The following is a 13,636-nucleotide window of genomic DNA, read 5'->3' as shown; positions in this document are numbered from 1 at the left end:
AATAGTAAATTCTATTTCATATGGGTTGTTTTAACCCTGTTTGAATAGCCTTTGTCAGAGCAATGTCTTTCTGTGTTGCTTAAAAGCTGAACAGCCTTAGTGTTGAGTAACATGAAAAACTGGTGTACCCACATTTTTTTACTTGCTATATTTACCAGTCCCATAATGACCAAAGGAATATAACTGTTCTCTATGTATAAACCTGCCTTGTAGTGCAGAAGTTTCCCATTGTGGGTCACTACAGAAAAGTTTGTTAGTAAAAGTGCTGATCACTGTGTTCTGTGTTTTACTGCATCTTTTAAAATAATACCAGATATAAAAGTAAGTGAACCATGCAGGCACAAATGAATTCAAACAGACCTGAGAACTGATTTTGACTGAGAAAATTAAAGAGGACTTTTAATCTTCACAGATTTTCATCAGCGTAATTTTACCTGTACAATTTCCAGTGCATTCAAATAAATGTAACTGCTAACAATGTGTATCTTGTTCACACACTGTGGCATGAAAGGAAATCAGTTTTAAATCACTGAACTGATACAGTTAATTTGGATAAACTCTTTGAATGAATCACTATTAATTCCAGTGCATTTTCACTTAAGTTTTTTTTTTTTTAAAGACCTTATCAGTCATATCCACGTCTATACTTGTCCACATCAGGAGTGGATTTGCAGCAATTTAAACTAATGGATTTCTAAGCCAATTTAGATGCATCAGTAATCAAATTTTGTGCGAGCAGCTTTATGCCAATGTGTGCAATTGTACAGAATTCTGCTTACTCTACCTTACATTTATTAACTATTCAGAAAACCACTGGGAGTAAGAACCAGTAGAAGCTTGCTTTCATGCCAACATCAGCATCAAACCAAGAAGTGTGTTTCCAGACTGAGGAGCTGGGAACAACTTTTACAGTCATTTTTCATTGGACAGGAATCGCATGTTGATGTGTCAGTAATATTGAAAACAGGGATATCCAGCTATATTAAAACGTAGCTTAAATTCTGCATGATCATAGAATCATAGAATCGCAAGGTTGGAAATGACCTTCAAGATCATCTAGTCCAACCACCCTCCCATTCCTATTAGTACCACAAGCTACTAAACCATACCTTGTTACTCCTCATCCAGATGCCTCTTGAACACCACCAGGGACGGCGACTCCACCACCTCCCTGGGCAGCCATTCCAGTGCCTGACCACCCTCTGAGAGAAAAAGTTTCTCCTAATGTCCAACCTAAACCTCCTCTGGTACAACTTCTTGCCATTTCCTCGGGTCCTACTATTTGCCTGGGAGAAGAGGCCAGACCCTTTTTCATCACAGCCTCCCTTCAGGATGTTGTAAAGTGCAATGAAGTCTCCCCTGAGCCTCCTCTTCTCCAGACTAAACAATCCCAGCTCCCTCAGCCGTTCCTCATAAGATTTGTGCCCCAGACCCCTCACCAGTTTCATTGCCAATCAGATTACTTGGATTGATCAGATTACTTGGAGATAATTGGCCTGCTTAAATCTCCTCAAGGTTCACAGACTAGTTACTGAGATTCACAGATTTGGAAAAGAGAAGGAGAATCTAATTATTTTCTAGTCCTATGTCCTACGTGGCTAAAGTTGAGCAATTGCACCTTGCAGTTTTTCCATGAAGGTCATGACAAGCTCCTCCTAAAATGAGGGACTACTGAACCTCTTTGTAATCACTTGGCTCCATTGTCAAAGATAAAGGATGGAAAGCAGAGGATCAATAAGGACTTAACAGGCTGCCCAGGGAGGTGATGGAGTCACCAACCCCGGAGGTGTTCAAGAGCCGTGTGGATCTGGCACTGAGGGATATGGTCAGTGGGCATGGTGGGGGTGAGCTGATGGTTGGACTAGATGATCCTTGTGGTCTTTTCCAGCCTTAATGATTCTGCCAAGCAGTGTTTCTAAATGAATTAAGGAGGGTAAAACACACAGTCATGGGAGGTTTATTACTGTATGGGCTTGGTCCTGACCATACACCTCCAGGTTTGACAGGATGCAAGCCTCCAGTGTATTGGCTGCTCAGATATTAAATATCCAATTTGTAAGTAAAGGGAAATCATACATATAAGAGTACATTAATATGTCCAGAAGTTTCAAGTATGTGACCATTTTTCAACTATGTGACCATTTTAAGAGGCAACACTGACACTGTCATACCCAAGCAGAATGGCAAACACGGGCTCCACTTTGGCATACTCATTGCATGACTGTGTGCTGAATGAGCTACAGGCATAGCCTGAAAATGAGATTGTGCATTTGCTCCTCAGGTCAAATTTTTAAGAATCCAGATCCAATTCAGAAATAAGAGAGTGTTTTTCATGTGATTAGCCCCAAGAGCACACAGTGTGCAGCCCAAGTCTTTACATTCAACTGTTCTTCAGTCGTCAAAGAAATAAAAAAGAAAAAAAAAGAGTGGTAAGTTTTTCTGGGTATGTTTGAGTTTAAAGCTTTTGATTTGAATCTGCCTAACTCACATGGCCAAGTACTTGTAGGAATTTCAGCCCTCCATGTTTCCCAAAATCCAGACAATGGGTCATGCATTGTGTTTTTACTTAGGTAGCTGCTTACATTTATGTGTCTGCTTTGGGTTAGTGCAACACCACATTAAAAAAAAAAATTTTTTTTGCTTTACTAACAGTATTGCCAGAGGGAAAGGGATGCAAATTCTAGAATTTGAGTGTGCTGCAGCAACACATAACAAAAAGTTATATCAAAGTGCCAGTGAAGTTGCTTCCTGGAAAATACATGGGAAAAGGATCATGCTGATATTATTACATTTATTTATTGTTACACTCCCTTGGTCTTAGTGGGATAAGCTGTTATATTTCACATTGTTTGCTCTGCTTTCCATAAATGCTTTTTATAACATGAATGCACTGGTATTCAGAAAGATTGTGAATTTCTTACTGTGGTGATTTGATGGCATGTAAGTTCTGAAACACAGAATTTTTAGATGGCTGTTTTTGATCTAAGGTCTAATGTTTCTTGTTTTCTATCACTGCTCTGACAGTGAGGAGCATGAGGGAATTGGTGAAGCACTTAGGTGCAGAAAACATCAGAGTAGTACTGTACGCTTCATTTAAGCTATTAATCAGGTAATGTTTCTTGGTGTTTTCTCAGAAAAAAACAAACAAACAAAAAAAAACACCATCACATCTTATGGGCCAAGGCTGGGATAAAGCCCTTCAGAAAAGCACCATCACCACATGCATAACAAGATCTGGGCTGTGCACATCGCCATGTTCTGTCTTCAGAAAATATAAAGTCAAGCCCTCGACTGCTCAAGACCAGTGCAGATCATGTTTTTTTAAGAGCAAAATGTAATAAGCCAACCTAGCAACTATTCACTTGGGTAATAACTATCAGTTTATGTGAAATATTTTCCTTGAGCTTCAGCTTCTTATAGACTTGTCTGCTTTGAGGCCGAATCAGCTGAAGCTGTGCACTCTTAGTGTAAGGGCAAATTTTAATATATAGAGAAGTTCAGCTATGGTTACACAGTAGAAAAGGTGAAGTGGGTCTCATAGGAAGCCTACATGCAATGAATTTTTCTCTGCACATCCATAATTTGCAGTGATATTACAATGATAAATGACATTTAGAAGACACCTTCATCTGTCTCACTTGTTCTCTGTACACTAATTCAGCTTTCCTGGGACTGCAATTAAACTTCTGACTGGCATCAGCAGCTTCCAGCAGCAGCCGTTAAAAGAAAAAAATAAATCTGGTAGAGAAATACTCACCTGTCATCCATTGACAGCACTCATGCAGATTTTGTAACTCATTCTCATGTGAGATACAGGATAAGCCATGGTCAGGCTTGGGTTTCAGGAGCCCCTTAGTGCATCCAGCTGGAAAGCTGCAAGCCAACCATTCCAAACTTGCAAAATGGACAGCAGCACAGGCTTTTAGACCTCAGGGTACATTAGATGTTATTGTGTACAGTAAAGATAGTTTACATACTTTGTATAGTTGACAGTTGTGCCTGTTTCTACCTTTGGTGTATCTCCGGCTTTTGTTGGCTGAGATTTATGACTTGGCAGTGGTGGGGACACAGAAAAAACATGGCATTGGCAGAAGTCCTGATGGCACAGTACAGAGATTTCTGTAGTTCTCTTTTGGGATAATGACATCCATAACTCACTCAGGTATTATTCCCTCAAGCAGTCTAGAACTTCTTAGGAAAATCTTTATTTCAGTTTTTTTTTTAATGGTCTCTGTTTCCTCAGAAGCCATCTGTGCTTTGAGAATAGTTGTTTTTACGCATGCTCCATTTTCTTACATACTTTTTGCACAAGAAAACAAAAATACAGGATCTAAAACTCCATTTCTAAGTATTTACTCCACCACCACCCCCCTCCAAATCTCAACAAAGCAGGGAAATACATGCACAGTAAAGAGAACATCAGCTCTGTTGGAACGTACCATGGCAAATCATGCCCTGCACTTCTTCATGGAGAGCTCAGGGGCTGCAGCTCTGGAGTCTCAGCTCTGCATGGATGTGCCTGCATCCCCCCCACTCCAATCCTACCTCATTGTGCAGATATGCGGGAGTATTGGTGCAGCATACCTTTACACGGGAGTTAAATCATAACGATGAAGTCCATCAGTGCAGGGTGGAGGAGCTCTTGCCTCATTAATACTTAATTGTGTACATGCTGTGTGTTTTGCTGCTCCTTTTTCTCAAGAGAAGCACCATTATTTTAGTTGGCTTTAAATTTGCACCCTTATTTATCCCTGCATTTGTTAACTAAGTTCACCTGGGACTGCCAAGTCAGAGAGGGGAAGATGTTGCTCACCTATCTCATCCCAAACTGCTTAGCTGCTCACTGTGTGAAACTGATCCCTTCACAAGTGTTGATCTGCCTTGGGGTTCTCTTGAGCACCCATTCACTGAGCTAAAACTCTGGGTTTGAGTGCTGATGTTTGCTCCCAAGGGCTCATCTCCCTAGTGAGCGTGTTTAAACAACTGAAGTGCTCTTACAATGAAACATTCAAATTCAAGTCTTTATTATTATGCAATCTCGGATTTTTATTTTTTTTTTCATCATTAGACTTCCTTCTGAACTGGGTGGTTGACACTCCCTGTTTCAAATTCCTGTCCCATGAGCTAGTTGTTTGGAAATACTAGCTAGGAGGACAAACACCGTGACTATTTTTTGTTAATCTGGGGAAAGTTCTTTTTCTCTCAGTATTCGTGATTAAACTGTAACCCAAAGGCATAGCTACAGAAATGGAATCAAGATCAAAATGAGGAGGAGAGCAGTGAGGATGGATAGAGCTGGGAACGAGGGGCTGACTCAAGGTGCTTTGGGAGCCAAGGTTTCCTTGCACATGATTTAACTTATTCTTCAACCAAACCTTGATAATGCTGCAGCACAAGAATCTTTATCTGCTGTATCAGAATCACAGAATGGCTTAGTTTGGAACGGACCTCAAAGGCCAGCCAGTTCCATCCCCGTGCTGTGGGCAGGGCTGCCACCCACTGATCAGGCTGCCCTCGGTGCTATGTAAAGTAATACAGAAAATTACTCTATATTATGACAAACTGTGCGTTTATACACACACTTAATGTTCAGAAAAAGTTATTTCTGATTAACTCCATGCCTAAACAATTTTAATGACAAATGAGTCTGCTTTGATTTGACTCTCCAGTCAGATCATTTTGAGTACAGAAGTTCACTCCTTGATCCATATCCAAGAATGCATTTATTAGGAATTACGGAGTCCTTTTAAATTCACTTCCTGATGTGAATTAAACAAACTCTCAAGTGCAAAACTGTCTGAATGTCCCCTGTGTGAAGATTTCTGTGGTTTTTCCACATACCCTGTGAACCTGTGATGTTCTCCACCACCAGCACTGGGTAACCACGATCTCCTCTTGCCCACAACACAGCATCTTCCTTCACCTACCCAATGCGCTGATTTGGGCTGCACAAGAACAGCTCCAGCTCCTTTCTCTTAGGGAGTGTTCCTTTTATTCTTTGAGCACCTTTGCATTGAAAATCACCCAGTGAAATTCAGACAGGTCCTTCAGGTTGCCATATCACTCGTTGCTCGGTTCTTGAAAAGTGCCTAGAGAAAGCCAGTGCACCAAATCCCTTTTACTGTCATACTTCAGCCACTGGGAGGGCTCAGGCAGCTCCAGCAAACAGTTGCAGCCAGAGCACAGTTTTGTTGTCATTTCTGCACAGGAGTGGTGGGAGCTTGCATCATTTCCAGTAACAGAGCGCCTGGGGATCTTTTATGACTTGCACGCTTTGCTTCTCTGGAGCTGTACAGTGCGTGCTGCGTGACTCCAGGAAACCGAGGATTTGTTTTGACTTGCTGAAACAACGTTTGCTGTTTCTCTTTACAATTTCACTGTATGACTTGTCAATCCTCTCCCCCTCTTAATAACTTCACATTTAATTAGCTGAGTGCAAACATCTTTCACTGTGGCGTGGATTAGGCTCCTCGTTGAGTGCATTTACCAGCAGAATGGAAGACATCTCAATCAAGGGTCTCTGTATTTGTCCTGCACTGACCAGAGTGCCGGTAGCTGTCGACAGGCAGTTGCTGTTGACTCTCTGTCCCTTCAAGGATGATCAGTGACATGCAGACCAGGCACGTTGGAGCTTTCTTTTTATTTTACAGTCTTTTTCTCCTCATTAAGAGCACTTTTGGAGAGTGCTGTTATCTGCTAAGTAGAAGAATGACACCTGTGTGCCTTGCAAGGATGTCCTGAAGGTGCTGCTGTCTGCCCAGGAGTTCCACAATGCCCTTACTCAGCATATTTTAAACTGGGCATTTTATACATTGCTGAATTGCAAGGTAGCATGGCACACAAACCTCTATTAGATGAGCTTGGAACAGGCTTGCCAAAGCATTACCTGGATATATGAGTGAATGTATATGCTTTAAATTCTTCAGTGGTAAATTTCATTTTGCATTTCCACCACTTGGAGAGCATTTCTGCAGGCCATGAGCCACTTAGGTTATTTCTGGGATCCCATCACCTCAGCAGCAGCCTCCACAATTCTATGTAAGTCTGCTTGTGCTGCAACAAGAGCAGCCAATTTCCCTGAGTGTCCACAGTCACAACAAATGCTTTTTTGTCAGCATCAAAACCAATGAAGAACTGTGCAAAATTCACATGCCTCTTTGTAAATTTGTCATCTTTCCTGTTAGTTTCATAGGTTTGTCTTGTCGTAAGCAGTTTTAAAAAGCACCTTTAACCCTATAAACTTCACTTCCTGGGAGTTAAAATTTGACAAGTTCATTTTCATCTATCTCTTCTCTCCAAGATGCTGTGGTTTCTGTTTGATTCTTCAGAAGTGAATCAGTTTCAAAACTCTCACAACCTTCGCAAAGTGCTCTTTTTCCATTAGCATTTAAAGGGTTTAACATGGGTTCAGGCATGTTATCAGAAACTCAGACCAGACTTCTTAAAAAAATCCCATGTGATTTCATGCCCTGGAAACACCTTTTACGCTGCAACTATTCCTGCAACTATCGGGAGATATGAGGCGTGTGGATCTGAGCTAGTCAAATTAATGCCAGAATGGCTTCTGGCTCTACAAGCACATACAGTGCAAAGAGGGAGCAGAACAGCTGTAGCAGACTTACCTTTCATGTGGGTGGCACAGACGTCTGCCAATTAAAATGAATCATTTCTTGCCATATGATTATTGTTAATAAGAATTCATGTTAACGTGTTTGTGTCTGAACTTTGCGCAGGTTAATGCCTGCATTTATTTGCTTAAAAAATAGAGCATATCATGATTGTTTTTTATTCTTAATGGACTTTTTTTCCTTCATTTGAGAGCATTCCAGGATTTCAGCAAAGCAGAGCTGCCAACTATCCCTTAAAGGAGTTTTTTTTATCTCCATGAACTGCATTCTGCATGTAATTCTGTATACATCAGCCAATAGTTCCTAATCTGAGAACCTCAAGATAAGCTTCTGCATCCATATAGAAGCACTTATGATGAGAGCACGGCCATCAACATGTGAAAAGGAGTCCTCATAAACTTTTGAAGTCTTGTTGCAAACATTTATTCTTACGCTTTCCTTTAAGAAGTTCCACCAGCTGTCAGGCTTTAGACATTGACTACGTTACATTAACTCCATTTGTGCAAAATTAAGCATTTTTCAAAAAATACACATATATGTTTATTATGAGAAATATGAGCAGCAAAACGTTATCTTAAACATGCCCTCCACAGCTTACAAGACTTTTTAAAATATTTGAATAGGCTGTGCAAAAATTGTAACAATTTATAACAAGAAATACACAAGTTGAAGCATGATGATGAGCATCAAGTCTTGGATCTCAGATGGGTTTATGATCTCTATCTGAACAAAGAAATGTAGCTTAAAAAGTATAAGTTAATAGAGTGGGGCAGGGCGGAGAAAGAGAAAACAATTGCAATAAAGCTGCTCTGCTCTGGCATACACATCAGTACGAACAGAAGACACTGATAAGCAAGGTATTTCCCTAGCACAGTTATCAGAGCTTTTGGGGTTTCTTTGGCTAACAGCATTCTCCTTGCCTCTGCTCTGTCCATGCTCATGGTGTCTTAAGATGGTATACATACATTTTCCCTTCAATAAATCAAGAACTTTCATGTTTTTTCCAGTGTCATCCTGCATTACTACCTATAAGAAGACACCGCCTCCAGTCCCACCAAGAACTACCACCAAACCATTTATCTCTATCACAGCCCAGAGCAGCACAGAGTCTGCCCAAGATGCGTATATGGATGGGCATGGACAGAGGGGAGATATCATCAGTCAGTCTGGACTTAGCAACTCCACAGAGAGTTTGGACAGTATGAAGGCACTAACAGCAGCTATTGAAGCTGCTAATGCACAGATCCATGGCCCAGCAAGTCAACATGTAGGAAACAACACTGCCACTGTCACCACCACCACAACCATTGCCACCGTTGCAGTAGAAGATAGAAAGAAGGACCACTTCAAGAAAAACAGATGCTTATCTATCGGAATACAGGTACAGTACAGGATTTAGGTTATATGTGTGCCATTGTTTTGGGTTTCTACATTTATTTTACTGCTCGTTATGCAATGTTTTGTCTATTTTTTTTTCTTTTTCTTTCAGATACCTATTAGAATTTCCAGCAGCTTTATAATGCTACATGGTACTAATGATGTTTTACTAATTTATCATAAAAACATCAGATTTGAGAATTTAAGTCTCCTTGCTGCTTGTTATTCAGCTCTGTTAAATTACACACATGAGTACTAATCTATGAATCATAACACAGCAGGGGTCAGAAAGGCATGAATTAAATCATTGAAAGGGAATGTGTAAAACAATGATTTACATTACACTATCACCCAAAAAATATTTTCATCCAGCCTCACTGAATTAATTGTCACTGCTTATTCATGCATTTCATAATGACTGGTGGCCGCTCGAATGAGGCAGCATTGTTTCCATCCCAGCCTCAAGAGCAGAGGATAAGTTCCTTCTGACTTGCCCTTGTTAAGGAAAATTACATTTTGTTACCTCTAGTGGAATGAAACAAGAAAACTAACCCTGCCAAAGTTCGCTTGTATTTACAGAAAGGAGAAGAGCAAATAAACTAGGCCAATTTAATCTGCTATCTTAATTAATTTTTCCCATATCCCCCCACAAGAATGTGCATGGAAGGCCAACTATCTGCTTGCAGGATTAGCTCTTGCAACAAAGTACTTGAACTTGCAATCAACTGAAAATCAGCACAAGTTTTGATGGGAGATGAATCCCGAGCAAACAGAACAGCAATCCACAGCTTATCTGCCTTCCCAAGAAAACATGATTTTTTTTTTCCCTGCAGATGGAGGTTGTGTTTACAACCTCCTCTGTGCCTGGACAGGCTTATCTGATTAGCAAAGCCTAAGAACTTACCGTGAAATCACTGCATCCGCCTGACGAGATAGGAGGTGCTGAGCATGCCATCCCCAGGGGCAGCTGCCAGACAAGCAGTGACTTTACTCACCTTGTGCTTCTTCTTGGAAGGCCAAGAGTTACTACAGCCCGTGGGTCTGCTGCCTTTCTTGTACCCTTTCTCTGCTTCACAGCTGTTTGGCTTGGATATATTCTGAAAGAAGGGATATTTTTAGTGTTAAATGCAGGAGCAAGACCCAGATTGGACAGGGATAAAGGAACACCCTATTACTTATTGCCAAACCCAGTCAAGGCTAAGGTGCTGCTGTTTTATTGTTGTGATCCCTCCTTTCACTGAACAAAGCAACAAAGACCTTTGCAGACAAAGTAATGGGTAGAAAGAAATAAAGTCTGTGTTTGCAGCATTCCATATGAATAGCAGTAACATGAACCATGGTTCCCAAGACACCATCTCCCATCTTTCTTTTCTGAAGGTAACATTGGTGCAAGTAAAGAACAGGGCTTTTAGGAGAAACAGGAGCCCCAGTTTGCTGAAATCTGAGGAAAACAGAGGCCCAAATGCTGCTCAAGCCCCTGAAAATCTCCTGCTGAAACTGTAAAAATTACAGCTGAGTAGCTTAATCACCATCCATATGCCAACCTCCCTCCACTGACTGCAATAGAAGCCAAGTTCAGACTTACACAGAGCTCAGAGCAGGTGAACACCTTCCTTATAATTTGGCCTAAAGTAGTGTAAGCCATATTAGCCAGGAGTTTGCTTCCTTCTATAATAAACATGAAATGCACATGTGGTAAGAACTCCTGGTGTGTGCCCTGCACCCCTCAGTTGCTCCTAGATCACCAGCAGTCTTTGCTGTAAACCTGTTTAACAAACAAGCAAAGTAAAGCTGTCAAAACAATTACTTCTCTCTATTAGTTTTGTAATTTAAGGTGGAATTATCACCCTAAAACGTTACTGTTTGGTAGTTACCTTGATTCACTGTCTTGTTCTGAAACTCCTATCTTTCTGATCACTTTTCCTGCACAAGGCTGTTATATTTGCTCTCAATAGCAAGCTGGTGGGAGACATGCTCGCTGCACCCGACGTTCTTGTATAGCCAGGGTCAGAGTGCATGCACCGTGGTCCAAAAATGCTGTTTGCTGCCATGTTTGGGTTGTTTGTTCGGTTGGTTGGTTTTTTTTTGTGACTAACAATCCCTTATGTAGCACTGGGACTTAACAACTACAGTGACTGGAGCCAGAAGGACACTAAAAGTAAATATGCCATTTTAACATAACCATGTATGCAATGTACAAAGTAACAGGTAAAACCTACAGAACGGTGCAGTGCAGGAATTGGATTTGCAGCTGCTCAGAGGCTCTGGCAAATCTCAGCATCCAACATAACATACTGGACAAACTCCACTTGCATGTCTCAGGCCTAATGTCATCTTAACAGAGATGCCTTAGAGATTAACAAGAATGATGAATATTCATGAATAACATCAGCAGTGGGCATACCAGAGGTAAACCATCCAAGTGGATGAAGGTAGCTATGGTACAAGCCATATGTGCAGCACTTAGTAGAGATCATGAATAGAAATTCTAAGTATCCAGGCGATATCTCAGCCAAAATATATTCTAATGAGCTACTAATCTTTTTAAGGTTGATGGTGCTGAAGAAACTGCCAAACTAGGTGAAAATAAAGCAACCAGTAAGTTCCAGTCCATAGGAGTGCAAGTTGAGGAGGAGAAGTGGTGAGTAAAAGATAATACTGTTTTTCTAAAGCAAGTAGTTGTACTACAACTTATTTCTATGAATTCCAGTTCCTGCGCACATGGCAACATAAATGTGCTTCCTGTCTGAGTCATTAGGTCATTGGGCTGTTGTTGCTCAGAGGGCATTTTCCAGGAGCAGTAGGAGACCTGAATTTTGGTTTTCACCTGGCCAGAGCATGGCACGGGGCACATCATTGCTCTGCAGCAAGAAGAAGGTTGTCCTCACAGCCTCTCCTGAGAAAAATGTATGGAATATGAGTTGACCACATTTTGTATTTTCCTACAGTTTCAAAAGGCTAAGGTGATATCAGCAAAAAGAAATGTGTTACGCAACGACTCTGTCAGACTGTTACCAAGTTCACCATTAACCTGCTAAAACATCTCCTTTTGGCAGACATTTTTTTATGCCTGAAACTTCAGTCCTGTTTACCCACAGCTCTTCTAGCGCTAGATAAATGAGCACGTTAGAGTAGGTGCTGAAGAGCCATATCCCTTCAGCCCAAGCACAAAGGCAGTAACTACCCCAGAAAGCCAACTCTCCCTCACCTCCCTTCTCCCACGGAAAATAAAAGGAGTAAAAAAAAAAATAAAAGGAATGGAAAGGAAATAAAGAGATGGCTGTTTTGTAAATACCTTATTTCCAAAGTTCTCTCTCTATTGCTGCTCATATTGCTCCAGGAAAAAAAAGGTAAGATTTGCCTGCAAAGATCTGCCCTGAGGAAGCATTATCTCTGCGTTGCCTGATCACAGCTGTGTTTTGAGGGATTTCTTGCAGATCAGGTTGAGGTTGCTGCTACTGAGAGCAGATGGACAAGCAGCAATCCATCATGGACTTTCAGAAGTGAACAGGCTGATAAAGAACAGCCCTTAATCCTCAGAAAATGAGTGTACTCAGGAAACAAAGTGCTTATCATCACAATTTGGCACTCACATTCTTTTTTTTTATGATTATTTATTTCTTTTTTAAGCATACCAAAGTACAATGTATTGATTATCTGTTACAGGAATAGAACTGTAAATATGACACCTTCTTCCCTTCCCCTGCACCAAAACATGTGCAGAACCTCAGAAAAGCCCTACCGAGATGAATCCATGACAAAAGTTAAAAAAAAACAAAACCTTTCAGGATTCAGAAATATTAAATGAACATCAAATAAAATGAAAAGAATGAGACAGCAAAAAATATAAATAACAGCAAATTGATTGTGTTTCTGTGCCAATCTAAGTTATTAAGCGTGCTGTAGTGTGCGCTAAGAAAGCTCTTTGCTTAATGCACCAAAAGCCTACTGTACAAAATTTGTTACACTCCTTAGTTTCCTACTCTTTCCTCTCCCTTTCCCTCACCTCACATGATGGCCATTCTCACCATAAGGAGTCTTACTTCCTCACACCCTTTTAAATATTCCTGCTTCTGCACTTGGACCGAGTGAGCAAAAAATGTTTGCCTCCATGTTGATCCAAGTGGCTCAAAACCAGAGCATCACAGGAGCAGAGCTATCCCTTCTTTCTCTTTGGCTTAGACCTTTCATTAGCCCTTCATTCTCCGCAACCTGGGCTTCCTGCCAAGACAAATGACTCTGAATCCTCCTCTTCTTGCACTGCTCAAGGGATAAACGTGCCTAACGCTCTCTGACCACATTACAACTTGATCCATCACTTATCCTCAGTTTTTTATGCCACCTGCTCTCAACTCCTTTCGTACCCATTCCCCAAATTTAACTCCAATTTTTAGATTTTACTGAGTACCATTCTCAAGTCCCTCTCTTAGGGAAGGAAGAATTTAAAAAGTATACATTTCTTTCAACAATGACCTCATAATCTTCCTGCTGTTTCTCTCTTATCTCTCACCTGATCTCCCTCATGGTGATAACAAAACCCCAGATAACATATTCCTCCTCTTTCTTAACATGACTTATACCTTCCAGAGACAAGTTTGAAAAGTATTGCTAATGCAGCTGACATTTTCAGT

At 40.8% G+C, this 13,636-nt stretch overlaps 1 protein-coding gene across 1 annotated transcript in view; it reads left to right on the top strand.

Annotated features, from left to right (window-relative positions):
• Positions 1 to 13,636, top strand: part of DLGAP1 (DLG associated protein 1) — a gene marked incomplete at both ends in the record, with an annotated part of 129,908 nt that overhangs the window by 98,268 nt on the left and 18,004 nt on the right. The window contains 2 exons of the mRNA XM_079533714.1: positions 8,636 to 9,009; positions 11,555 to 11,646. Coding sequence (XP_079389840.1) covers positions 8,636 to 9,009; positions 11,555 to 11,646 — 466 coding nt within the window. The remainder of the gene's footprint in view (positions 1 to 8,635; positions 9,010 to 11,554; positions 11,647 to 13,636) is intronic.

The sequence above is a fragment of the Tetrao urogallus genome (assembly GCF_951394365.1).
Source record: "Tetrao urogallus genome assembly, chromosome: 3".
Taxonomy (NCBI): domain Eukaryota; kingdom Metazoa; phylum Chordata; class Aves; order Galliformes; family Phasianidae; genus Tetrao; species Tetrao urogallus.
This window is presented reverse-complemented; position numbering and strand designations above follow the sequence as displayed.